We start from the raw sequence: 27,824 nt of genomic DNA on the forward strand, positions 1-27,824 counted from the left end.
CATGTCTCGCCATCATAAATTACGTAAAATACGTTTAAAATTCGAACACGTTAAATCAGATACGTTAGTTACTGCCGTTAATGCATAACTTTTGACAGTCTAAGCTTCTGAAATTTCACATTTATTTCTGTTTGTACATCCCAAAAGATCCTGCATGGGGTTCAGGTCTGGACTCTGTGGTGGCCGATCCATGTGTGAACGTGATGCCTCCTGTTCCCTGAACAACTCTTTCACAATCTGAGCCCCATGAATCCTGACACTGAGCCATCAGGGAAGATGGAATAACCTGCTTATTCAGTATATTCAGGTATCAGCTGATCTCGTTCTTTGGACACATAATGTTGCTAAACCAAGACCTGAACCCAGACGTGAGCACAGACCTGACCATAGACTGCCCCCACACCCTTGTACAGTAAGTAGGCTCTAGGCATGATGGCTGCATCCCTTCATCTTCCTCTCTTCTTACCCTGATGGTCCATCACTCTGGACCAAGGTCAACTGGACTCATCAGTCCACATGACCTTCTTCCATAGCTCCAGAGTCCAGTCTTTATGATCCCTATAAATCTAAAACCTTTTTCTCTGGTTAGCCTCACTGATTAGTGGTTTTCTTATGGCAACACAGCTGTTCAGTCCCTTGAGTTCCTTCACATTGTTCATGTGGAAATGTTCTAACTTTCACTATTAATGTGAATTTCACTGTAATGTGAATTAAATATACAACACACACCTGTGCATGAGTGTGTGTTGCAGTCTTTCCGCTGCTCGCCGTCTCCCAGGCAGCTTCTGCCGCCACTCTGTGGAGCTGGATTATCACACAGGCGTCTCCTGAACTTCACTCCTCCACCACATGGAAGCAAGCATTCTGTCCAAGGTCCCCACTGGCCCCAGCCTCCATCCACATGGCAACCAGGGACCGACTGACACTGCAGAACCCCAGCAGCACATGAGCTGAGAAAGACCAGAAAACACAGGAAAACAACATGATGTGGCCAAAACAAACCATTTGTTAATCCTGAAAGAAACAGTGAAAGATATTAACAGACAAAGACTTCTACGAGCATCCATCCCAGGAGGAAGACTTAACTTCAGTTCGCTTCTTCGTCATAAGGCCTGTTTTGTTTTCTGGTTTTGATCCTTTCATTCCAACCAACCAGATCCCTCAGGTCCAGAGTCAGAACTAAACGTGGAGAGGCAGCGTTCAGCTTTTATGCTCCTCACATGTGGAACAAACTCCCAGAAAACTGAAGGTCTGCTGATTCAGCAGTTTTACATCAGGGTTAAAAACTTTTCTATTTGATGCTTTTTATCAAAACAACTGTTAATTCCTTACACTGGAACTTTATTTTTTGCATGTTATCTCCTTTTATGTTAGTTTTGTTTTAATTTGTGTTATTGATTTTAATGCTCCTGCACCCCACTGTAATGCTTTAATTTTAGGTTGGGTACCAGATGCTCCCGTACATTAGAAATAAGCAAACAAATACTGTGATGACACTAACCAGGGTATATTTAGTTTGTTCCTGCTGTACACCTTGTTATTGATGATATTCAGCTTTCTCCTGTTGGAAAAATGCATAAAATATAGTCTAACTTGGACTAAGTGCAGCAAAAAATGTCTTTGAATGCAGAAAACCTCCTCATAGCATCTCAGAGACCGACTGGCTTCAAAGCTTTTTGGACATTACCTGGAACTGTCACCAGCAAGATCATCAACCCTGTTCCTGATGTTCTGGAGTTAAAGTGCTGAATATAGATTTTAAAAAGTTGAAAAATGTAATTGTTAATGCAAATGAAGTTCAGATAAAAAGTTGATGAGGAAAAAAGATGTGCGTTTTGTGGTCTTTAAACACATTACTTGTATCATACCAGTTTTTACAGTCGCTGATGATGACGTCTCCTGGATTTGCAAACTGCCAATCAGACCCACCAGGCCACACCCACGATGTATTACTGGAATCCAGACCAGCTGCACAGGAAGCCACATGATAAATGTCATCACTACAACACAGAGACTCAAAAGCTCCATCAGGACAGAAAGTAGGTCAAACCTGTGGTGGAGCTGTTATGGTACTTGCAGCGACACTCCTCCCTGTCCACACACACTCCGTCCTGCAGCACCATGTCACCTTGACAACCACAGGTCCGACTGCACCCAGGAGAGTCTGAGCACTCCGTGTCGCCATGGAGATCAGAACAGGAGCGAGGACAAGGCTTCCCACAAGGCCACTCCTCCTGGCCTCCACCACAGTCTGTGATAAACAGGTAAACATAGGGAATGGTAGTAGTTAATACACATCTTACCAAAAATATTCCATGTACTGGATATGCAGTTTTCAACGTCCGCTGCACAGCCCTCCTGTCTCCTGAAGTGTAGCTGCTGTACCTTATAGCTCATCAGGATGCTCTCAAAGTGCATAGAGTTGGGGAGCAAGTTGTGTATTGTTCAACGTAGTTAGAAAGTCCAGGTGTTTCTGTCCTCTTCACCAGATGGGATGTTGTTCTAAAGGAATACTTTATAAGTTTCTGACCATCACTCTGCCCTGCAGAAACCACCCGTCACAACTTTTTATCCAGCCAAATATGACGGATTCTGTTAGGAGGCACCAACGTGAGAAACATGATCTGTCCTTGAGGCCCTGTTTACAGCAGGATGCTGCAACAGTAAAACACAAAGGTTTTGCTGTATTCCGGCCTCTTGTTTCTATGGTAACAGAGTTTTGGGTGGATAAAACCACAAAGATTAGACGACGGCCTCCAGAGTAATATTTTCTTGCAACAAAAGGCGAGTGCTGTCAGTGTAAACTGGAACTGGAATCTTTGTGGACTCAGACCCTGCTTAATCTGTTGTTGTGTTGTTGGTCTTATGAGGATTCGGCGCACACCTGTGCTGTTGCAAAGTGTTACTGCACTCTAGAGGCCTGGCATATACCCTACATCATTTCATTTGTGTTTTCCCTCCACGGGGGCAGTTTTATTCCGCGGTTGTGTAAATGCTTTACTTTTATTTATTTATTTTTTATTTCAAATACACAAAGAAAACAGTTTTGCATTTTGCATGAAAACATTGTCGTGTAAACAAGGGCCTATACGAAGAAAACACTACTTAAATGTTTGAATAAATGGTGTTAATAAAAGAACAAAAGGGACTAGTGTGAGCAGAAATTGATCATATTACATAGCCAAGCCAACTTTATTTATAAAGCACTTTACGACAGCAGCTACTGAACAAAGTGCTGAACATAATATAGTAAAAGTAGCAAAACATTAAATAAAAGAAAAAACAATAAAATCAATTAAAAATCATTAAAACAATTAAAACAATACAAAAATAAAAACAATACAAGCAATAAAAGCAAACTCATACTGGGTGAAAAGCCAATGAAAAGAGGTGGGTCTTTAGAAGGGATTTAAAACTGAACAGTGATGAAGCCGGTCTGACCTGCAGTGGCAGAGAGTTCCACAGCTCTGGTCCTGCCACAGAAAAAGCCCTTTCCCGTCTGAGCTTCCTCCTCATCCACGCCACCTCCAGGAGCAGCTGATCCGCTGACCGAAGGGACCAGGAGGGGGAGTACATGTGAAGCAGCTCAGAAAGGTAGTGAGGGGCAAGGTCATTTAAAGACTTAAAAACAAATAAGAATTTTAAAATGAACTCTAAAAAGAACAGGCAACCAGTGCAGTGTGGCTAAAACAGGATAAATGTTTTCTGTCCTTTGTGTTCCAGTTAACAGACGAGCTGCAGCATTTTGCACCAGCTGCAGACGGGACAGAGATTTCTGAGAGACACCAAAGTATACGGCATTGAAGCAGTCCAGCCATGTTTTTATGAAAGCAGGAATTACTGTTTCAAAATCCTGCTTTGAAAGAATGTGTTTGCCCTTTGCCAGTTGCCTCAGCTGGAAGAAGATAGCTTTCACCACTGCACTGATCTGCCTGTCTAGGTTAAAATCACTGTCCATTTTTACTCCCAAGTTTGTCCCATCAGATTTACAATACTGTGCCAGAGGACCCAAGTCGACAGGAGAGGACCCACTGGCACCAGGACTAAAAGCCATAACTTCCGTCTTCTTTCGATTAAAATGAAGAAAATTTAAGGCCATCCAGGCTTTGACTTCATTGAGACAGATTAAGAGTTTTTTAAAAGAATACGAGTCCTTGCGTTTAAGAGGGAAATAGACCTGACTATCATCTGCATACAGATGGAAAGCACAATTGTGCTTCCTAATAACTGACCCAAGGGGTAGGAGGTATAATTAAAAGAGCAAAGGCCCAAGAATGGACCCCTGGGGGACACCACAGGATACAGGAACAGGGGATGACTGGAAATAGTCCAATTTAACAGAGAATGTCCTCTCAGACAGGTAGGACCTGAACCATTCCAGGGCAGTACCATGAATGCCAACACAATGCTCCAGACGAGTCATTAAAATGTTGTGATCCGCTGTGTCAAAGGCTGCTGTTAAATCCAATAAAACCAAGATCGCATGGTCACCAGAATCTGTAGCTAATAAAAGATCATTAAAAACCCTCAGTGCTATGAAGAGGTTTAAAACCAGACTGAAAGGACAAAGGAGCGCTGTAGAAACGGCTGCTGCCTCAGTATGCCTGATCTGGACGGGTTGTACTGGACACTCAAATTTCCCTGAGGAATTCCAAAGGGATTAATAAAGTATTTCTGATTCTGATTCTGATTCTGATTCTAAAAAACCTCAAAAACATTATTTACTTATAAAAACTCTTATCTGTGTATAAACAATCCTCTCTAGGATTTTAGAAATGAAAGGAAGTTTGGAAATTGGTCGGAAATTATACAGAATTATTTGAGTCGTGCATGAACATCACACACACAGCTGAGACTAATCTAACTGATAAAAGTAAAATCCTGAGCCTGAATGAAACAAACAGATTGTAGATGTTTGTTAACAAGTGACGTAATGACTGATGGATGACTTATGAGCTGTTTGTGTTTGTAAGTTATCAAGAGCATCTAAAACCACATATTCCATCCTAATATTTCTCTCTAGCAGCTCTTTTTTCTCCAGCTGGCTCTCGTCTTCCTGACAGAAGAGCCAATTCATCTTCTCTACGTACAGTATGTGGCGCCTAAATTTATTTTGTGTTTATGTTTGTCTCTATACAAAGATCCAGATGTAAACCCTTTATTATGCTGACCTGAGCACACAGTGATGTTGTCATGGCAGCCACGGCTCTGCATGCTCTCTCCCAGACAGGGTAGGCCACCAAACCTGGCAGGAGGACTGTTACATTCCCTGTTACGGGTGGATGATCCGGTACATCCATCACACTCCGACCATGCCGACCAGGAGCTCCAGGAACCATGAACTGCAGGAAGTAGACAGAGGAGAACCAAACCATGTGTTACTGAATTGGAATAAGACAGGTGTTTGTTCACATCGATGAAGGGGCATCACAGAAACGAAAATCTACAAGGGATTGATGATGTGAACAGGTGTAACTGCCTCTCACCTGCTGATGGATGGATGGATGGATGGATGGATGGATGGATGGATGGATGGATGGATGGATGGATGTGTGGGTGGATGGATGGATGGATGGATGGATGGATGAATGGATGGATGGGTGGATGGGTGGGTGGATGGATGGATGGATGGATGGATGAATAGGTGGATGGGTGGATGGGTGGGTGGATGGATGGGTGGATGGAAAAAAATCTGAGAAAGATGTGATAAATGGCCCAGAAGCTACTTCCTGGAGATTCTCATCATGGATGCAGCCGACAAACCTGCAGCAGCTGTGTGATGCTGTCATGTCAATATGGAGAAAACCTCTGAGGAAGGTTTCCACCACCTTGTTCAAACAATTACACCACAAATGTGCACACCTGTATAGAAACCTTGTGAACATTTTAAAGTTAAGGAAAACACTGGATACTTGTAAAAGTCATTTTCACTTGAGGTTACGTTAGAATTCTGCTGTATCATTAACATTCTATGTCAGCATTTTTTCATGATATAATGTGGATGTATAGAGTTCTGGATCTGAGACTTAGCCACATTTCTGCACAGATTTGCAATGATACATTTTTATCATAGATCCCACACATTGTTTTCTAACATTCATCTTACTTGGGCAGAAGGAGATGACGGGACAGGGCTGTCTCTGGATCTGAACTCCGACCCCGTTGTGTCTCTCCTGCTCTCCAGGGCAGGGCTCCCCTCCAGCCTTTGGTTCCGGGCAGCTACAGCTCCTGTAGCGGGTTACCGACTCTGCCCCGCAGGTCCTGGAGCAGGGAGTCCACTCTGACCAGTCACACCAGCCACCTGACACTAGAAACACAGGCAGGAACTATTAAAAGCGCTGTGGTGAAAAGGGATATGTACAAAACTTTAGCTGACATTTCTCACCTGGGCAGGACTCTGTTGAGCAGTTGAAACGCCCACCCTCACATGTGCTGAAAAACAGAGAAAGTTTGGACTCAGAAGAAGATATTTACTCTTTCTGACTGTTTCTGTGGGTGTGTTAATGTGCTGTACATGCGCTGATTGTATGCCCGCCTTGTGTATATCATTCTGACCAGTTGTTGCATCCATCAGGTGCCTCAGTGACCTCTCCTGGTTCCAGTCGGAGTCCAGTATTGAGGTCCAAACAGGGACAGTCTTCCCTAACTACACAGGCTGTCTCATTAGCAGACAGGACCTTTCCCTCAGTACAGTAGCATCCTGGCTCGCAGCGCCACTCACAGTGCTGAGAGACAACAAAAATCAGGAAATGACATGTCAGAGAAGTCCTACTGAGGAAAAACAGTCCTGCTACGCTTTACTCACCGATAGATCGTCACAGGATCGAGGGCAGGAGGGTCCACAGCTGCTGAACACTGTGCCTGGGACCTGGGAACACGGTGCCACTGAAAACACACAGAGCCCCCTGATATCAGACCGTATCACCCCAAACCAAAGGCAGAACCTGAACTCATCACAGTACCTGGACAGTGGTCAGTGCTGCAGGCTCTGACTTCAGTCCCCAGACCCTCACAATAACTCCCCTCCCCCTCTGGAGCAGGACTGTCACAGTTTCTCCTCCGGCTCTGGATACCCCCACCACATGACTTGGTACAGTCCGTCCAGTTGCTCCACTGACTCCAGCCGCCATCACCTGAAAACGAGCCATCACATGACCACACCGTCGTAAATGTTTAAACCTGCTGTTTCCTGCTTTTTTCAACTATCTGAAACATCCCTTTGTGCACTTTTCACGATGTAACAGCAGGTTTAAATGTTGTTTTCATGGTAACTGACCGACCTAAAAGTGTGCTCACAGAGTAATAAAATGAACTCACGGTCACATGGGGCGAGGATGCAGACTTGGTCCTCACGGTGAGACCCGAGACATGGTAGGCCTCCGCCAGAGCGCTGTGGGCTGGAACAGAACCGGTACCGAGACTGTAGACCCGCTCCACATGACAATGAGCACGGACCCCATGGAGTCCACCCCGACCACTGGCCATCCACTGCAGAGAACAGGGACAGGAGGAGAAAAACCAAATTCTGCTGCAGGTTAAAGACAAATCTCTCAGTGTGATACAGATTACCGAACACTGACAAAATGAACAGATTAAGAACGTCACAAATATTAAATAATAAAAGAAAAACGCCTACAAATGAACTCAGACGTGTTCCTTTCTTACCGTTACAGCTGACTTGAGAGCAGTTTACCAGCCTTCCACCTGCACATGTGCTGAAATATTATACACACTTTAACCACTTTCACCTCTTCTTTGTATTAAGACAAACAGAAACATAAATCAGATGTTTCTCAGAAACAGAAACGGGTGTGTTGTTCTTACCAGTTATTGCAGTTTCTGGACACAGTGACTCCAGGTTTGTATTGTCCTCCATTAACATCACAGCGACACTCAGACTCAGGAACACATACACCATCCTGCAAATATAATGCAAATACGATGAACTGAAAGAGTGTAAATATAACATATGTGTTAACATGTGTGTGTTTCTGTCACCCACCTGCAGGACAGTCCCAGGAGGACACTGGCAGCCTGGTGTGCAGTTCCTGCTGAGCTCCAGTGTGAGGTCTGTACAGGACACTGGTCCTCTAACACACTGATTCCATTGCTGGCCTGCAGGACACACCCTGCCATCACCTGTAACACCAAGCAGAATAATTATACACATTTAAAACAGAACTTTCTATTTTATTTAATTCCTCTTGGCTATTTTACAACCCAGTTCTAAAACAGTTGAGTCTCTGTGTAAAATGTTAATAAAACAGACAGCAATGATTTATAAATCCCACCAAGTCATTTTTTATTCCCAGTAGAACATAAACCACGTATCAGATGATGAAACTGAAACATTTTACTATTTCAAGGAAAATATTAGCTGACAGTGAATCTGATGGCAGTAACACGTCTTAAAAGACGCTCATCGCTCTGTCCTCCGCGCTGCTTTAGGACTTTCTGAGCACTGTCTGCTTCATCTCATCCCGACATACAGGCATAAATGAAAAACTTCTAGGCCTGTAGCAAGGACTGAGGAGTCAAAGCTGAAATTACAGGCCTGCTTTGACTGCTCTGATTGGACTGTCTGTAGAGCTGCAGAGCTGACCTCAACGGACTGACAGACACTGTGACATCCTACATCTGCGTGGACGTGTTTGCAGACCGAGACAACCTACACATACAACAGCAATAAACCTCGGTTCACACCTGAGCTCAGGAAGCTGTGGCAGACCAAGGAAGAGGCCTACAGAAGTGGGGACCGGGACCTTTACGAGCAGGTCCCTAGTGGGACACTTCATATCCAATTTGTATTTCGGTTCGTGGGTGAGGTTTGCTAGAATAATGAGCAGGACGTCTGGGTGTTTTTCTCCACTACTGTTATCTGGTTTATGTTCTACTGGGAGTAAAATAAGGACTGATGGGATTTATAAACCATTGTGTATTGTTTTTATTTACATTTTACTTAGATACACCACTGTTTTAGAATTGGGGTTGTAATGAAGACACAGGATGATTGATTTGTGAATGATAAAATATTATTGGATGTCTCCTGTTTCTCCATCAGTGTGTGGAGAGATGAGATACATTTTACACAGCTTCCCAACTGTTTTTTTTTTTTCATTTTTAGTTTCTTCTACGGTTTCTGAGCACAAAAACTAAGTTTAAATTGACAAATGAAGTATGTAAGACTTTTATATAATATATTATCATGAAAGCATGTTTTGGAAAAAGTCACAATGTGATTGTAAGAGTGTGTTTTTCTGCTGTACCACAAGGCTGCAGGTTACAGGCACTGAACTGCTGAGCAGTGCCGTGGACTCTGATGGGCCCGCGGGTCCGGGTCCTGTAGCCGCCTCCACAAGTCACTGAACACTGCGACCACACACTCCACGGCTCCTTTAGACCTTCACACACATCACCACACATAACAGCTGAGTTATTTCAGTTCTATCTAAAAAATCCAGTCCTGGAGGTTCGCTGTCCTGCAGGTTTTGGATTTTTACCTGCTTCAACACACCTGGTTCAACTTAATGGGTCAACGGGTAAAATTGTTCAAGCTATTGGATCCATTTGATCTGAATCAGGTGTGTTGGAGTAGGAAACATCTAAAACCTGCAGGACTGACCCTCCAGACCAGAGTTTGAAATCTAAAAGACACATTTGTTTTCCATTCACAACACGGATGCTGCAGACATCAGCATCATTAGCATCATGTTTCTCACCAAGGCAGGGTTCAATGCTGCATGTATCGATCCCAACTCTGTCTCCCCTGCAGGGATGACCACCAAAAGCAGGAGGAGGATTTGTTCCTGAACGATACCTCCTTCTTACACCGACATCACATGTTCGACTGCATGCACTCCACTGTGTCCAGCTGCTCCAGCCACAGTCCACTGAAAACAAAAATATGTACATGAAGACAAAACAAAGGCTCAAACATGACAGGCAGACACAGAACATTTTAATTCGCAGTAAAGAAGTCACCTGGACAAGGAACCGTCCCACACTCCATCTCTCCACTAATACAGGTACTGTTAAGAGACACACATGCAAAACACACGTAAGAGGAAAGAGATCGTCTTCCTACGGCAACAGTTTTTCACAACTGTGCAAACACTTTTAGGGCACTGAGAATTTAGTTCAGAGAGCAGAGTTGTGTGTTTTAGTAAAAGAGAAAAACTGTCAGTTTGATCCATGATTAAAGACAGTACCAGTTATTACAAGCATCAGCAGGCAGGGCAGCACCAGCTGGATACAGCTCCCCCTGGTGGTAACATGGACACTGCTCCAGAGGCACACAGCTGCTGTTGAACAGGTAGAAACCCGGGGCGCAGTAGCAGCCGTCATAACAGGAAGTGGCGCACTGCACCTCTGAGGTCATGTCCAAACACACCCGTGGACACGCACCACCCTGAGCCTCGCAGTCAGGTGCCGACAGGTGCATCATCCCTTCAGGACACACACCTGCGGGGAGAGCAACACAACATAATCGCACACCGCTGCACACCTGGTGTATGTTACGCCATGGCTCCAGGTAAACAGGGCAGAGTACCTGAACAAGGATGGGAGTTGCAGTCTCTTGTCTGTATGTGAGGACCAGAGCAACTATTTCCCCCATGCTGTGGTGCTGGTGAGCTGCAGAATCTCTCTCTGGTCTGGACACCAGAGTCACATTCAGACGAGCACAGAGACCACTGTGACCAGGCTGACCAGCCACCATGCACTGGAAACATCCAACCACAGTCAGCTCCTCAGTGTGGACTTTTAAGGACTTGTAGATGAAGAGTTTTCTGCAGGTGTGTGCTTATATTGGTCTTACCTGGACAGAGCATGGTGTCGCACGGCTCCTGCTCCTCACCGTCTCCATCACAGAGAGACTGTGTGTGGTTAAACAGTGCAAGCGTGTGGTTGCAGATGCGAAATCGTCGTCTAATTCCGACATCATCGACGTGGCTGAAGCACGACTTACTGCACTCTGACCAGCCGGTCCACTCGCTCCACACAACATCTGCTGGAACTGCACAACATGTGCAATAAATTGAATATAAAGAGAAATAAAGAGAAGAAAGAGGCCACCATGCTCAGTAAAATGCATGAAGAATAAAAATTGTCACTGTGTCTGCACTGTGAGCACATGTACCAGGGAAGCATGGGCTGGAGCAGTGGCGAGCCTCAGATGAGTCTCCTGGACAGGGCGGGACTCTGACTGCTCCTGCTGGACTCACCAGAGCCCTGAAGAGAGAAAACTGGGGTGATGAAGACGTCTCAACCTGATGCATGTCCATTGTATGGTGTGTGTAATTGACCTTTGCTCTGAACAGGTGCACTAAGACACAGTCAGTCAGACATTCAGTGAACAAGGACCAGTTGAAACAGCACATCAGTGAGAGATTATAACAGAGGAAGATTGTGTGAACACCAAGAAACTGAGGACAGGAAGAGATGAAGGTGATGATATGAAGTTTATAAAGATAACAGAATCACTGGTGCAATGAGCCTCATGGAACGTGAAACCTTATAGACAAAGAAAGCTCACCTGTAACGTTGTTGCAGGCCCGCACCGCAGGTGACATCACATGGTGACCATGACGACCAGGCTGACCAGTGACAGGACTCTGGACAGCTGGACATGTCACAGGTGACACGCCCATCTCTGCACACACTGAAGGACAGACAGGAGCCATCCAATGAAACTATTTTATCAATCACAACTTCTGTATCATAATTACAACCCAGTAAAGCAGGTCTCTGTCTAAAAAGTAAAAAAAAAAACAGAACTCAACCCATATTTTATTCCTAGTAGAAAATAAAAACATGTCAGATGATGAAACGGAGACGTTTCACCATGTGATGGAAATATGAGCTGATAGTGAATCTGATGCAGCGACACATCTGGAAAAAGTTGAAACAAGAGCAACAAAAGGCTGAAAAAGTACCTGGAACAAACCAGAAACACCTGGAGGAGCATTGGACAACTAATCAGGTTACCTGGTAACAGGTCAGTAACATGACTGGTATAAAAGGAGCATTTCAGAGAGGCAGAGTCTCTCAGATGGAAATATGGACAGAGGTTCACCAATCTGAGACAAACTGGATCTAAAAGTTTCAGAAAAATGTTCCTCAGTGTAAATTTGTGAAGCCTTTGAAGATCCCACCATCTACAGTGTATAATATCATCAAAAGATTTGGAGAATCTGGAGGAATCTCTGTACTTATGGGACAAGGCAGAAGGTCAAACTGGATGCTGGTGATCTTGGGGCCCTCAGGCAAATCTGCATTAAAACCAGTCATGATTCTCTACTGGAAACCACTGCATGGACACAGGACGACGTCCAGAAACCACTGTCTGTGAACACAGTTCACCCTGAAACCCACAAATTCAGGTTAAAGCTCCATCATGCAGAGAAGAAGTCAGATGTAAACAGGATCCAGAAACAGCGCCGTCTTCTCTGGACCAAAGCTCATTTAAAATAGTCTGAGGTGAAGTGGAAACCTGGATGAAGATGTGAACTAGTTTGTGGAAAGCATGGACGGCGTGTCCTGCAGACTAAAGAGGAGAGGGAGCATCCAGCTTGTTATCAGTGGACAGGTGAAAAGCTGCATCTCTGATGGGATGGGGCTGCATTAGTGCCTATGGCGTGGGCAGCTTCCACATCTGTGAAGCTCCATCAATGCTGAAAAGTACATGGAGGTTTTAGAGCAACATCTGCTCCCATCCAGACAACGTTTCTTTCAGGGAAGGCCTTGCAGATTTCAGCAAGACGATGCTGAACCACATCCTGCATCCATCACACCCATCAAACTCACGATCAGCTCATATTTTCCATGAAATGATAAAATGTGTCAGTTTCAGCATCTGATATTTGTTCAAATAAAATATGGGCTGATGGGATTTATTTACATCCTTCACAGTTTCCCAACTTTTTGGGAAGTGAGGTTGTATAAAAGCTGTGATAACCATGTAAGACCATGGCTCTTCTTTCTGACTGGTTTATGTGTGTCTGTGTCTTACCATGTGGTACACTGGTCCGTACTGATCACCTGTCCAGGATGCAGTGTTTTACCGTCCCAGTGGCACACACATTTACCAGAATTCACACATCGACCTTCCTGAAGGTACGTCCCGTGGGGACAGCGACAGCCTGAGGAGAGATCGTTTAGGTCATACATTGTGTTTCCAGCTACTGTAGAAGATGCTGAGATCCTATCCAGCTCCCAAAGACATGACATTTACCGTTACATATGTCATGTAACAAATGTTAATGTAGACTCTGACTGGTCTCAGACTTTTGACTTAAACTGAGGAGCAGTTTTCATCTGTTCAAACATGATCCAAAAGTGTAAATAGAGTGTGTCCTACCCAGTACACATGTTCCAGTGCAGGTGTGGTTCATGCTGAGGTCTGAGCAGGTGGGAGGGCAGGGTTGAACTCTTCCAGCCTGGCAGTCTTTGCTGGTCACCAGCACCATGCCGCCGACACAACCTGTCAATCAGTTAAGTTCCAGAAATTCAGGACAGCCTCAGCTGTCAGATTCTGAGGCTAAAATGATGTAAAATGAATGTATGAATAGATGTAGCAGCATAAAGGCCGACCAGAAGAAGAAAGCAGAATTTATTACTAACAGAACTTTGTAGAAATAACACACAGATCAACAGTGACCAAACCTTTTCTCATCTCATCGTTCTCTCAAGTCTTGGCTTTCAGGAGAAAAAATATTGTTATTGAAACAAACACACAACAGAAACTATTTCCATGTTTCCACTTTTTCCTCATTTCCAGTTATTCCTGCTACTATTTACCTGCTATCCTCACTAAACCAACTCCAGCTCAGCTGCTTTGTGGCGCCACCGTGCATCAGAAACGTCTTCTTGGCTTTATTCCAGCCATAGAGGAGCATTATTTTTCTTCTTTTCACACACACATAGAACTTTCTGCTCACTGGTTGATCTTTGGCTGCTCCTGATTGGACGTTACCGTCAATCTAAGCTCTCTGATTGGTGGAAAGTCTGACAGGAAGTGGCTTCATCATCATGTCCAGGTCTAAATAGAGGTCTCTTAGCAACATAGTAGTGATGGTGATGTTTTTATGATGAAATGTGATAAATAATGCTGTTATCATGGATCATTTTAGATTTACCAGATAAAGAACCTGAATAAACACGACATTTTAGTTTGATATACTTTAATGTGACGTTATTGCACTACATTTTGTGGCTGGACTGTAAACCTGGACGGGATATAAATACCTGAAAAAACTTCCATAGATCACCTAAAGCAGGGCTCTGCAAACCGTCCAATCCGAAGAGCAATTTTTCCCTCAGCCAGCTAAAAAAAACTCATTTAGAGACACAAATGTTACAAGACCTTTTGAAAAAGGAAAACTTATCATTTTTTATAAATATATACTATAAGAATTTATTTAGAACATTTTTAATTCTATTTTTAGGTTTTAAAATAAAGAAAAACATAAAATTTTTGCAAAAAAGACAGACTTTCTTCTATGTCATGTAGATATTTGTGAAAAATGTTAAAAAAAAAAAAAGCCCATAGTTTCCAATCTAATGACAAGAAAAAAATAGATAAAATATTATCGCTACTTTTAGTATCAATATGTTTAAATATTTAAGGAAATTATTCCATGAAAAAAACTGAAAAAAATGCTAAAAACCTGCATTTGTTATTATATCCATATTTAGAAACATTAGTTAGTTCTTTAGCATTTTTAGCCATGTATTAGGAGCCATTGTGGAAGGTCCAGAGAGCCACTTGTGGCTCCGGAGCCGCAGGTTGAAGACCCCTGACCTAAAGGTAAACTATCCATCACAATTTACCCCACAGAGTTACACACCACCGTTCCTGAGACACTGCTGATGATTGAAGTGATGATGCTCGGGTGGGTCTAGCGGAGTTTTAAGGATTACTTTTAGCCATATTTTCATAAAATTCACCTAAAATGACAAATCCAAGGTAAATAAAGAATTTCTCCACAGTACACATCTTCATGTTTTTAGTGTCTAAGGACATGTAGAGGCCTCAGAGTGTATTCTCAGTGTCACAAATGTAGTCTGTGACTATGCCTGAGTAAGACAGAAGAAATGTGATGTGCAATCCTCCCCAGTCGCCATGCTGTTATCAATCACATTCAGCAACAAAATGACTTCTAAGCATTAATTCTGCCTTTTTGTGAACATTAGAGTCTAAAATTTGAGCAACAGTTGAAAATAAACGCCGCTACCATCTTTCAGTATTTTTTATAGTGGTGATTGTGTCATTTCTGGGCTGATCAGGATTAAAGTTTAATGGACCCTCAGAGTCCAGCTGCAGACAGATGTACCTGACTCTCACCTGTCTGTGTGCTGGTATCGTTGGTGCATGGCTGGCTATTGCAGCTCTCACTCTGCAGGGTCATGCCCTCACAGTCCCGTCCACCGTTCTTAGGAGGGGGGGCAGAGCAGGTTCGGTTCCTCTGCCTGACCCCTCCTCCACAGAGAGCATCACAGCCTGACCACAACGTCCACTCCGACCACTGACCACGAACTATGAGGAGAGACAGGAGCACATGTGGCTCAGCTTAATACCAGACCTCAGACTGGTGTAGAAGGTGGATTGATGCAGGTGATGGATGGAGGTCAGAGGACAGACCTGGACACGCTTGAGGAAAACAGGCTCGACTGTCAAACTGAGCTCCACCGCAAGAGCCTCCAGGCAGAGACTCCCTTAGAATGTCCCTCTGACGGAACAGGGAGCCCAGACCACACGTCACGCTGCAGGCGCTCCACGCTGTCCACGGGGACATGATGCAGTCCACTTCAGGACAGAAGAGAGCAGGTGAGGAGACAAAAACTCCTTGATCACATGATCAGTTTAGAGACAAACATATAACCTACCACAGTCTTTTTCATCTGACCCATCCACACAGTCTCTCTGCAGGTCACACCTGCGGTCCAGGTGGACACACTCCCCACTGATACAGGAGAACTGCTTCGGAGAGCAGGGTCTGGGTACCAGGGGGCGCTGTGTAGCCACTGCTGGCCTGGATGTGGTGCCTGAACACACATGGAGGTAAAGAGACTCACTCCGTTTGTCCATATTTCTATAATAACCCTTAAAACTAAGCTATTTATTTACTGTCTGCCTGTCTGTCTGCCAGCAGCATAACTCAAAAAGTTATGGACAGATTTTGTAGAAATCTTCTGGAAATCTCAGAAATATAAAAAGGAAGGAGTAAAAAAGTTTTGGGGGTGATCCGGATCACCGTCTGGATGTTGGAGACACAGGTCTGATCATTTAGGAGCTATGAATGTGGTGAGAGAAATTTTGAACAGATATAAATCAGAGCAGGACCTTCTCTAACAGAGACAGCTGGTAGAAAGCATGAATGCTTCAGATGTGCAGGGGCGGGTCTAGAAAAATTTTGATGGGGGGCCAGACAGGAACACTGACCAGGAAACGGTTGGCCTAAGGAAAATTTTTTTAAGGTCTTGAGATTATAATATTGAACTATTACAACTAAAGTAATTATCAAATGAAAAAATGCTAAAATAAACACAAGTTGGTGGAGATTTAAATGTACATTTACAGTTGGATAGTACTAATAGTAAACCTCTTGAAAAACACTCCTGACATAAAAAATAAAATAAAATAAAAAAAAAGTGAATGCACTCCTTGAGGAGGCAAGTTTAATAGATTTTTTTGTGGAACATTTTTCCCAAATAGAAGAGATTATACACATTATTCTGCCCCACATTCCCTTTATACAAGGATCGATATCTTTTTGGCATTTAGGAAGGATAAAAAGAAAATGAATGATAGTGAAATTGGGACAACAAACTTAAGTGGCCATGCACCTCTCTATCTGTCTATCCATTTAGGCCTACAACCAAGGAACATTACATGGCCTGTCTTCTTCTTCCCCAAGATGCCTGACTTGGAAAAATGTGTAGGCTGAGTTTTCCATGAAACCTCCACCAAAGTAAACCACTGGCTGCTTTCGTCCTCTGCAGTAGCTTCTGCTTAGCTGAGCTTTACGGTTCGTAGTGGATGTTTCACACATCTGCGCTGTCTTTCCCAAACCATATTAATGGAACAGCCTGAGTGTTAACGACACAGTCATCTACCTGCTGCAATTCTTCATTTGCATTTGGAAGGCACTGTGGCAGTCGCTTTCTTTGATTTCTCTAGTGCTTTAAACACCATCCACTCAATGCTACCGGGTACGAAGCTGCGAAGGGGTGGGTGTCGACGACTCTGTGGCCTCCTGGATTACTGACTACCTAACAGACAGGTCACAGTTTGTCCATCTGGGTAGCGTTCAGTCTGACGTTGTGGTCAGTGATGGATGGAGATCCTCAGGGGCCTGTGTTGTCTCCTTTCCTTTTCAACTTATACACCACTGATTTTCAGTACAACACTGAGTCCTGCCAGCGTCAGCAATTCTCTGATGACTGAACTGTTGTTGGGTGTATAGCAGAGGGAGGGGAGGAGGAGGACAGAGCCCTGATGGACGGGTTTGTAGAGTGGACTGGCAGGAATGGCCTGCCATCTAAATGTCACCAAGACCAGACTTCCGGAGGAAGAGAACTCCTCTTACTCCACTGATAATCATGGAGCATGAGGTGGAGATTGTTGAGAACTATAAGTAGCTAGGAGTGACCATCGACCAAAGACTGGAAATCCAACACAGTTGCTGTATCTTTTGCACAAATGGGTGCTACTCAAACACAGCATTTCCCAACTTTGGGATTTAAAAAAGCATCTATCTATCTATCTATCTATCTATCTATCTATCTATCTATCTATCTATCTGTCCGTCAGTCCGTCAGTCCGTCCGTCCGTCCGTCCGTCCGTCCGTCCGTCCGTCCGTCCATCCATCCATCCATCCAAAATGTACCAAAAAGGTGGTGGAGTTGGTCAGAAGGACGTGTAGTAATTTCTCAGGTGATTTCTCAGGTGTTTTTATTCACAGGATTGGACCGGGCACTGATCGGTCTGTTGTCTTGTTTTGGAGCGATGGTGGTATAGTGGCAAGCATAGCTGCCTTCCAAGCAGATGACCCGGGTTCGATTCCTGGCCATCGCAGGAGTGTTAATGGACTTAAGGTGTGTCTAGTTGTTTTTCTCCTATAAACTGGCTTTTCATGATGAACTCCCTTTATACTCCTTTTTGCATTCATACTCGTAAAACGTCCATCACCATCATCGACGGCCTCTTACTGTTCTGCTCTCCAAAACCGCTTTCTCAACTGCCCAAGGCTGACATGCAGCTCTTCATAGGCACATATGCTACATTCCCTTAAATGCCACATGCACTTTCAGAGTTTAGCTGTGGATAAGGAGTTAAAACAATTGATCTTATCGATCCAGAGTATAGATTGCCTTGCATGCATGACGCCCAGGGTCCAATACCCAACATTTATCTCCAGTGTATCTTACGAGAGGTGAAGTTGTGCACTTCCCAAGGCTTTCAACACATGCGCAAGTGTAGAAGATTGCTGCCAAGGCCTGTTGTAACAAAGTCCACACATCAGAACTAGGATTGGGTGTTCCGACATCGTTGTCGTGGCCGAGTGGTCAAGGCGATGGAGTAGAAATCCATTGGGGTCTTCCCGCGTAGGTTCGAATCCTGCCGACAACGGGTGGCCTGTCTTCTTCTTCCCCAAAATGCCTGATTTGGAATAATGTGTAGGCCGAGTTTTCCATGAAACCTCCACCAAAGTAAACCACTGGCTGCTTTCGTCCTCTGCAGTAGCTTCTGCTTAGCTGAGCTTTACGGTTCGTAGTGGATGTTTCACACATCTGCACTGTCTTTCCCAAACCATATTAATGGAACAGCCTGAGTGTTAACGACACAGTCATCTACCTGCAGCAATTCTTCATTTGCATTTGGAAGGCACTGTGGCAGTCGCTTTCATTGATTTCTGTATTGCTTTTAACAACATCCACTCAATGCTACTGGGAACGACGCAGTGAGGGGATGGGTGTCGACGACTCTGTGGCCTCCTGGATTACTGACTACCTAACAGACAGGCCACAGTTTGTCCATCTGGGTAGCGTTCAGTCTGACGTTGTGGTCAGTGATGGATGGAGATCCTCAGGGGCCTGTGTTGTCTCCTTTCCTTTTCAACTTATACACCACTGATTTTCAGTACAACACTGAGTCCTGCCAGCGTCAGCAATTCTCTGATGACTGAACTGTTGTTGGGTGTATAGCAGAGGGAGGGGAGGAGGAGGACAGAGCCCTGATGGACGGGTTTGTAGAGTGGACTGGCAGGAATGGCCTGCCATCTAAATGTCACCAAGACCAGACTTCCGGAGGAAGAGAACTCCTCTTACTCCACTGATAATCATGGAGCATGAGGTGGAGATTGTTGAGAACTATAAGTTGCTAGGAGTGACCATCGACCAAAGACTGGAAATCCAACACAGTTGCTGTATCTTTTGTACAAATGGGTGCTACTCAAACACAGCATTTCCAAACTTTGGGATTTAAAAAAGCATCTATCTATCTAACTAACTATCTATCTATCTATCTATCTATCTATCTATCTATCTATCTGTCCGTCAGTCCGTCAGTCCGTCAGTCCGTCCGTCCGTCCGTCCGTCCGTCCGTCCGTCCATCCATCCATCCATCCATCCAAAATGTACCAAAAAGGTGGTGGAGTTGGTCAGAAGGACGTGTAGTAATTTCTCAGGTGATTTCTCAGGTGTTTTTATTCACAGGATTGGACCGGGCACTGATCGGTCTGTTGTCTTGTTTTGGAGCGATGGTGGTATAGTGGCAAGCATAGCTGCCTTCCAAGCAGTTGACCCGGGTTCGATTCCCGGCCATCGCAGGAGTGTTAATGGACTTAAGGTGTGTCTAGTTGTTTTTCTCCTATAAACTGGCTTTTCATGATGAACTCCCTTTATACTCCTTTTTGCATTCATGCTCGTAAAACGTCCATCACCATCATCGACGGCCTCTTACTGTTCTGCTCTCCAAAACCGCTTTCTCAACTGCCCAAGGCTGACATGCAGCTCTTCATAGGCACATATGCTACACTCCCTTAAATGCCACATGCACTTTCAGAGTTTAGCTGTGGATAAGGAGTTAAAACAATTGATCTTATCGATCTAGAGTATAGATTGCCTTGCATGCATGACGCCCAGGGTCCAATACCCAACATTTATCTCCAGTGTATCTTACGAGAGGTGAAGTTGTGCACTTCCCAAGGCTTTCAACACATGCGCAAGTGTAGAAGATTGCTGCCAAGGCCTGTTGTAACAGAGTCCACACATCGGAACTAGGATTGGGTGTTCCGACATCGTTGTCGTGGCCGAGTGGTCAAGGCGATGGAGTAGAAATCCATTGGGGTCTTCCCGCGTAGGTTCGAATCCTGCCGACAACGGGTGGCCTGTCTTCTTCTTCCCCAAAATGCCTGATTTGGAATAATGTGTAGGCCGAGTTTTCCATGAAACCTCCACCAAAGTAAACCACTGGCTGCTTTCGTCCTCTGCAGTAGCTTCTGCTTAGCTGAGCTTTACGGTTCGTAGTGGATGTTTCACACATCTGCGCTGTCTTTCCCAAACCATATTAATGGAACAGCCTGAGTGTTAACGACACAGTCATCTACCTGCAGCAATTCTTCATTTGCATTTGGAAGGCACTGTGGCAGTCGCTTTCATTGATTTCTGTATTGCTTTTAACAACATCCACTCAATGCTACTGGGAACGACGCAGTGAGGGGATGGGTGTCGACGACTCTGTGGCCTCCTGGATTACTGACTACCTAACAGACAGGCCACAGTTTGTCCATCTGGGTAGCGTTCAGTCTGACGTTGTGGTCAGTGATGGATGGAGATCCTCAGGGGCCTGTGTTGTCTCCTTTCCTTTTCAACTTATACACCACTGATTTTCAGTACAACACTGAGTCCTGCCAGCGTCAGCAATTCTCTGATGACTGAACTGTTGTTGGGTGTATAGCAGAGGGAGGGGAGGAGGAGGACAGAGCCCTGATGGACGGGTTTGTAGAGTGGACTGGCAGGAATGGCCTGCCATCTAAATGTCACCAAGACCAGACTTCCGGAGGAAGAGAACTCCTCTTACTCCACTGATAATCATGGAGCATGAGGTGGAGATTGTTGAGAACTATAAGTTGCTAGGAGTGACCATCGACCAAAGACTGGAAATCCAACACAGTTGCTGTATCTTTTGTACAAATGGGTGCTACTCAAACACAGCATTTCCAAACTTTGGGATTTAAAAAAGCATCTATCTATCTATCTATCTATCTATCTATCTATCTATCTATCTATCTATCTATCTATCTATCTATCTTTAAAATGACAGCTCACTTTATATTTATATATATATATATAAACTTCTTGATCTTATGATTATGTACTTTGGACTTATACCCCAGAATTGGCCAAAAAAGACAGATATCTGATGAACAATCTGCTGGTTGCCACTAAAAAAGTCGTAACCAGTAAATGGCTCTTTCAGGAAAGCCCGACCCTGAATGAATGGATATCATGACAGATATTCACAGTGTAGAAAAGACAACAGACTTCATCAACTTTAAGTTGGAGCTAATCTCGTCCTACTCGACAAAAGGGATTCAATATGTTATGCCACTTAGGCCAGATTTTTTTTTTTTTTTACAAGTGATTAGACTTATTTTAGAGAAAATGATGTGAATGGTTAATAATCATGACTATTTAATTTATAAGCTGTCTTACAAATTCTGTAAGCAGACTAATTTTTCAGGACAACCTCATTTCTCAGATTATGTGGCTGAGTCATCATCATGTCCAGGTCTAAATAGAGGTCTCTTAGCAACATAGTAGTGATGGTGATGTTTTTGTGGTGAAATGTGATAAATAATGCTGTTATCATGGATCATTGTGGATTTACCAGATAGAGTCTCTGAATAAAACTACATTTAGTGGCTGGATTGTAAACCTTCTGGACGGGACAGAAATGTCTGGAAAACTTCCGTAGATCACCTAAGGGAAGCTATCCACCACATTTACCCCACAGAGCTACACACTACCGCTCCTGAGACACTGGTGATGGTGATACGTTTAAGGGTTAAAGTCCTCTTCTATTCTGCTTCAGTCTGACAAGTTTTTGATGCTCACCACAAAGTTCTTCATCTGATCCGTCCAAACAGTCCTTTCTCCCGTCACACACACGTGCAGAATCCACACATCCGAATGACCAGCATGTAAACTGGCCCTCAACACAAAGGACTCTGGGTAGCCCCCCATCATGGGGGCTTGTGGTGACTGAAGGGGCTGTAAACCATCAGAACATAGAAAACATGTTCAGTCTTTTCTGTTAAATGAGATGGATCCAGTAACTAAAAAGAGCTAAATCTTCCACCTGCTGTTGTTTGAAGACCAGGTCTTCCAGGCTGCAGAGACGTGGACGGATGCAGTCCAGGGTGGCCTGTTGTGCCTCCTGAAAAGACATATTTTCTGATGGTTAAGACTGCAAAAAGACTAAAGACAAGACTGAGCTTTTAAACAAATGTTCTTCTAATGAGAGCAATAAAATCAAGTAAAACAGCATTTATATAAGAAACACAATAGAAATATGTGTTTAGAGATTTAAAAGAAGACCCTGACTCATAAGATCTCAAGCAGCTCGTTCCAGAATTGAGGGGCTTTGACTGCAGACTAAGACAATGCAACAACTAAAACTCCTCTGCCAGAAGATCTCAGACTTCTTACAGGCTCACATGATTCTAAAAAGTCTGATAAGGCCACGAAGGGCTTTAAAAGTCAAGATCTTAAAATCATCTCTTTAACATACTGGGAGTCAGTGCAAAGATGTTAAAACAGGAGGGATGAGCTCTCTCTTCTTTTTTCTTGTTAGAGGGTTACAATATGGCACTATGTTGCCTGAAGGCAACACACCAGCTTTTGGCCTGGCACATTTCCTACATGCATCCCTTTGGGTGCTATACTTAAAAAAAGAGGGAAGACCACAGGGAACCAATCACCATGCTTTAATTTGTCACATGACTCTCAGAAAGCTTCTTGGCAGACTTTTTTAAATGATACAGCTTTATTACTTTGCTCCACAAAATGAGTTTAAAAACATTATATCCTGACATTTTCTGTCTGTAAACAAATATTCACACTACAAGGAGGGTAAATCTTCTATTTTTACAGTTGCAAGTTAAACAAGCTTTTTACATCATGAAAACTGTTTCCCTGAGATAACAACGAATCATCAGGGAAAATTGCATATTGCCTTCAAGGAAAAAAAGCAGGGAGTGTAGCAGCACATAGCTCAACATACAACAGTTACAGAGGCTCTAATTGGTAAATACCATTGTGTATCATCGGCATTAAAATGGAAAGAAATACCATGTTTCTGTATAAAGTGACCAAGGGGGAAGGAAGTAAGAAGAGAGTAAAAACAGTCCTACAACTAACCCGTGCAGGACACCACATTTCTGTGGTTATCTGTGGTTATTGTACAACACAATTTTTCTCTTAGATAAATAGTCCAAGAACCACTGTAAAGCTGTACCAGATGTTCCAACCCAGCTTAAAGCTGTCAAACTTGTCACAGCAAACACCACAACTAAAAATAAACTGATCACACCTACTGGAACCTGAGGTGGAGGTCTTCTTAAGTGTGATCGGTGCCGTGACTCCTGGTTTCGCTACACCAGGAAACATACCTTGGACACCAGTTGTATGTAGGCCAGGAACACCTGTTGTGGTGTTGCCATGGAAACCTGGTCTTCCAGTGTAACTGGTATGATTGTAAAGCCCTGGAAAGCCTCTAGTGGGAGCAGTCCCTGAAGAAGAGAAGCAGAGAGATAAAAAACAGTGTTGGTCCTTTCTGAGCCGGTAGAGGGACAGAAACTGGCATGAGCGGTGCGGCATGGCTAATAAAACCCGTTAAACCCCCACCACAGCTGATCTCATCAGAGTGGTCCAAGCAGTCTGGCCGATCGTTACACAGCACTGACACTGGGATGCACTCCCCGCTGTGATGGCATGAAAACTGGCCTGGCTGGCAGCGGTGCATAGTCACCCTCCCACCACTAGAGGGAGACGTGGTCACACTGCTGGGGGTCACCAGCTCATCTACACAGAGAAGAAGTTCAAATCTTTCAGAAACACGTCCTTTCAATAATGAATAATATCAACAAAGACAACTAAACAACACAGAATGCATTTAAGCACTGGACAAAACAACAAGACAGCACTAAGATCAAGGCTTATAGCCACAGACCAACACACAATATATGTTTCCAAACTAGTTTGACATAAATACATGCTGGGAAAAATAAACACAAAAGCATTCTGGTGGCTTTTATTATGACATGGAATTTACACCAGAAGTTAAACCTCCGTTCTTTAGTAAATCTACAGTTTCAAATAGTAAGTGAGCTAAAACAGGTTGCCAGATTAAAAAAACATAATAAGTTTGTTATCTCCCTTTAATGTAGCAGAGAGGTTTTCATCAGCATTAGCTTGCATGAGCTCTCTATACCACCGTGTTCCTGTTGGAAGTTTGTCTTCAATCAATGTAACAGCAGTTTCATTAAAACTTCATATTAAAACCTTCTGGTGGAAATCCCAAGAAAAATGCAGCTCATTTAATTTTATACAACTGTACATAGCTCTTTACTAACATTTTTCAAAAAAATGTGCAATTATCGGGCATGTTGAAAGAAAATATGTTCCTACCTCCTTTACACAGAGGGGACGTGTTAGAGCTGCATATATTCAGAAACTGTACATTTTCTTCTATAAAGAATTTAAAACTGCCTTTATTTAAAACAGTTACATTTAAATAATTTATTTGCCACTCTTCTTTCTCCCATGTACTGGTGGTTTTATTAGCAATATAAAAGTCCTGGGATGGAGGTTTCAGATAAAAAAGGAAAATTAACTTTCTGCTGATATTTGTAGCATATTTATAATCAGGAAATTTACAGAAGGTGAATATAGAATTTGTAATGTGCATATATACAAATATATATATATCATGTCTGTAAAACCAACTACATATAATCTACTACACAGACTGATGCTGTAGCCTCATGTCTGACCGTTCTGATCATTCTCACCTCCTCTGCAGCCCAGGATTTCCACTCTCAGGTAAAAGGTGTGCCTGAACTCCACTGGGATAATACGCATGTAGCGTGCTCGGACCAGCCGACTGAGCCAACGGGTCACAGGGGTTCTACCCACCATCCGGACTTCAAACACCTACTCAACAAGCAAAAGTACTGACAGAACCAAAGACATTCACCAGCGAAAACTGCAAGTCATTACAAATACCTTGGGGGGACCACCAGGCCTCCCATCTTCTGTATAATCTGTGAAGAAGCTGCTGTGCAGAGCAAAGGCCAGCCGGTATTTAGTAAGATAGCCCCACATACGTTCACTGCCCTGTGTCACCACACCCGACACCCAGGTAGGCTCCAGGAAGTCCACCTGAAAATATGGCTGCGGATCGTTGGGGGAGGGGCTCCATCCAGGTTTCATAACCTGACTGTAGGAACCAGAGAGAGAAGCATCCTGTCACATCTTCACTTCGAACATTAACAGAAAACATACCGTATAAGGGAAACTGCAGTATCTAAATATTGATTAATAATGCAAGGATGAGGATGCTTCTCCACAGAATCGTCACCTTTTCGTGGGCAGGAGACTGGAAAGAAAGATAAAACACATTGTCTAGAGGAAGGAAACCAGAGCACATTCCTGGAGCCAGGTGTGGGGAGCGGGAAGTCATTGACGAACACCTGGGGATCAAGCCTTGGCTCCGGACTCAGCCCAAAAGAAGCAACAAGTCAAACACTTTGCTTGTTGGACCCCACCAAGACTGCCCCACATCACCAGTCCTGTTTGTGGTGGTCATGGACATGATCCCAAGGTGCTGGCAGGGGGAGGAGGGCGTCTGCTTTAAGAACCTCATGTTTCATCCCTGCTTTTTGCAGATGATGTGATTCTGTTGGGTTCTCCCGGCCAAGATCTTCAGCACACACTAGGGCAGTCTGCAGCCGAGTATAAAGAGTTCAGGATGAAACTCTGAGGCCATGGTTTTCAACTGGAAAAGGGTGGGGGGCTTGGGTTGGGAATAAGTTTCATCAAGCTGAGCAGTTAAAGTGTCTTTAGTTTGTTCACAAGTGATTGTAGGATGGTACAAGAGATGGACGGATGAATCAGGGCTCTGTCTGCAGTAGTGAGCATGCTGCACTGGTCTGTTGTGATGAAGAGAGAATCAATGACTTTACTGTTTATTGTTCCAACTCTCCTGAATGGAAAATAGCTTTGACAACAGAGGCCGAAAGGATGAGATTGTGGATATAAGCAGCTGAATTGAGCTTTCTATGGAAGAGAGACTGAAGAAGGAGATCACACATCTGGAAGGAAGGTGGTGTAAAAATGCTGCTCCTCCAGCTGCTCTTTTGAGCCAACGTTATATTAAAGCAGATATTTCTGTCTGATTTACAGGTTGATGTGAAAAATTTAAATAACCTCAATAATAATGTATTTGAATAAGAAGTAAGATAAGTAAGATATTAATTGAGCAGTTATAGAAAACAAAATGAACTTGATCTTCTTGATGAAAGAGAAAACTCACAATGAAGTTAAATTTAGTTTACTTAAAACCTACTGGTGTCTCTTTATGCTGATGATATTGAATTCATCGTTTACACAGTGTTTTAGAGGAGACTTCAAAAGATCAAGATAGATATCGTTTATCAGGATAAGGCAAAATAAATATTGGGATTTCAGTTATAGGCCATATCACCCAGCCCTACTTTCTGGTAACAGTCCATTGGAAGTTTTCAGGTACATGCTCTGCTGGGAAGACACCTCATTTGAGGACTTTTAACACTTTTGTTTAATTATTCTTGGTCAGTGGTCATTTGTCGCAGCTGCACAACGTTGTCCAGGTGGTTTGGTCCGGTCAAGAAAAGTGCAGTGTCAAAACAAACTAAACCAAATAATGTTGAGAAATTTCGTGGAATTCCCCACCCACTCTCACTTTCCTAAATGTGAATGCCCCCTAAAACTTAAAATTTCTACAAACACATTGCTTGTGTCATCACATGTTTAGGCTCATGTATGATAATCTAGTGGCTCACATGTTCGGGACAATGTTGAGTCTCCCTGCATCAGCAGGGTTGTTCTCTCGGTGTGAGGACGAGGTCAGCTGACCATAATGAATCCTCCCATCCTCCAGCCCCAGAGGAGAGGAGCAGATACCTGTAACACATGATGACTCTTAACACACCTCAGCCTAGACTCCCAGACAGACTGCAGAAGAAGGCCTTTCTTATCAGGACTCACCGCGATGTCCAGGGCCACCTTCCTGTAAACACGTGACATCAGAACACATTCGGTTTATAATTTAAATAAATGTTTGACCAGGATCAGAAAACATTCAGAAACAGCATTTCAGTTCAGATGTTCCCTTACTGTTGGTGTTACTGCAGAGTGAGAGACAGCAGCCATAGATGGAGTCCTCAGGGGGGCTGGGGTGGGTGTCAATGCCCTATAAATATCAATAAAGAGCAGCGATGAGGCATGAATGAAACTCAGCCTCTGGATAAAGAAAGTGTGGGAGCAAGCATGAGCCTAAACCTCCTGGAGGATGAGGGCGTGGTGAAGTTATGTGGGTGGCATCCATTTTCATCTTCTCCACCTGGACAGTGAGGAACACCATCGCAACGCTTTCCTGCCTCGATGCAGCTCCCTGGTGGAGCGCAGGAGAACTGACCAGTCGGGCAGCTGCGTGGACTGGTGGGTGTGGAAGAGGACTGGATACCTGCACAAGAGGATGATATCAAGTAATCAGAGTA

General features: G+C 43.8%; 1 protein-coding gene and 4 non-coding genes across 5 annotated transcripts in view; 4 read left to right on the forward strand and 1 right to left on the reverse strand.

Moving 5' to 3' along the window:
• sspo (SCO-spondin) overlaps positions 1-27,824 on the reverse strand; it is a 136,845-nt gene that overhangs the window by 58,636 nt on the left and 50,385 nt on the right. The window contains exons 49-84 of the mRNA XM_041968910.1: positions 27,607-27,790; positions 27,442-27,517; positions 27,313-27,334; positions 27,108-27,228; positions 25,291-25,504; positions 25,077-25,218; positions 23,911-24,087; positions 23,601-23,795; positions 22,364-22,441; positions 22,120-22,275; positions 15,886-16,044; positions 15,641-15,805; positions 15,344-15,535; positions 13,358-13,480; positions 13,010-13,139; positions 11,534-11,659; positions 11,138-11,229; positions 10,817-11,014; positions 10,550-10,720; positions 10,209-10,461; positions 9,982-10,028; positions 9,720-9,890; positions 9,267-9,401; positions 8,003-8,139; positions 7,825-7,919; positions 7,666-7,715; positions 7,318-7,488; positions 6,963-7,133; positions 6,806-6,885; positions 6,556-6,725; positions 6,386-6,432; positions 6,107-6,307; positions 5,172-5,342; positions 2,051-2,251; positions 1,869-1,968; positions 730-950 (exon numbers count right to left, since the gene is read on the reverse strand). Coding sequence (XP_041824844.1) covers positions 730-950; positions 1,869-1,968; positions 2,051-2,251; positions 5,172-5,342; positions 6,107-6,307; positions 6,386-6,432; positions 6,556-6,725; positions 6,806-6,885; positions 6,963-7,133; positions 7,318-7,488; positions 7,666-7,715; positions 7,825-7,919; positions 8,003-8,139; positions 9,267-9,401; positions 9,720-9,890; positions 9,982-10,028; positions 10,209-10,461; positions 10,550-10,720; positions 10,817-11,014; positions 11,138-11,229; positions 11,534-11,659; positions 13,010-13,139; positions 13,358-13,480; positions 15,344-15,535; positions 15,641-15,805; positions 15,886-16,044; positions 22,120-22,275; positions 22,364-22,441; positions 23,601-23,795; positions 23,911-24,087; positions 25,077-25,218; positions 25,291-25,504; positions 27,108-27,228; positions 27,313-27,334; positions 27,442-27,517; positions 27,607-27,790 — 5,142 coding nt within the window. The remainder of the gene's footprint in view (positions 1-729; positions 951-1,868; positions 1,969-2,050; positions 2,252-5,171; positions 5,343-6,106; positions 6,308-6,385; positions 6,433-6,555; positions 6,726-6,805; positions 6,886-6,962; positions 7,134-7,317; positions 7,489-7,665; positions 7,716-7,824; positions 7,920-8,002; positions 8,140-9,266; positions 9,402-9,719; positions 9,891-9,981; positions 10,029-10,208; positions 10,462-10,549; positions 10,721-10,816; positions 11,015-11,137; positions 11,230-11,533; positions 11,660-13,009; positions 13,140-13,357; positions 13,481-15,343; positions 15,536-15,640; positions 15,806-15,885; positions 16,045-22,119; positions 22,276-22,363; positions 22,442-23,600; positions 23,796-23,910; positions 24,088-25,076; positions 25,219-25,290; positions 25,505-27,107; positions 27,229-27,312; positions 27,335-27,441; positions 27,518-27,606; positions 27,791-27,824) is intronic.
• Positions 18,005-18,076, forward strand: trnag-ucc. The gene has a single exon. It is a non-coding gene; the product is annotated as a tRNA-Gly (tRNA).
• Positions 18,550-18,631, forward strand: trnas-aga. The gene has a single exon. It is a non-coding gene; the product is annotated as a tRNA-Ser (tRNA).
• Positions 19,758-19,829, forward strand: trnag-ucc. Its single transcript has one exon. It is a non-coding gene; the product is annotated as a tRNA-Gly (tRNA).
• trnas-aga lies at positions 20,303-20,384 on the forward strand. Its single transcript has one exon. It is a non-coding gene; the product is annotated as a tRNA-Ser (tRNA).

The sequence above is a fragment of the Melanotaenia boesemani genome, chromosome 18 (genome assembly GCF_017639745.1).
Source record: "Melanotaenia boesemani isolate fMelBoe1 chromosome 18, fMelBoe1.pri, whole genome shotgun sequence".
Classification (NCBI taxonomy): domain Eukaryota; kingdom Metazoa; phylum Chordata; class Actinopteri; order Atheriniformes; family Melanotaeniidae; genus Melanotaenia; species Melanotaenia boesemani.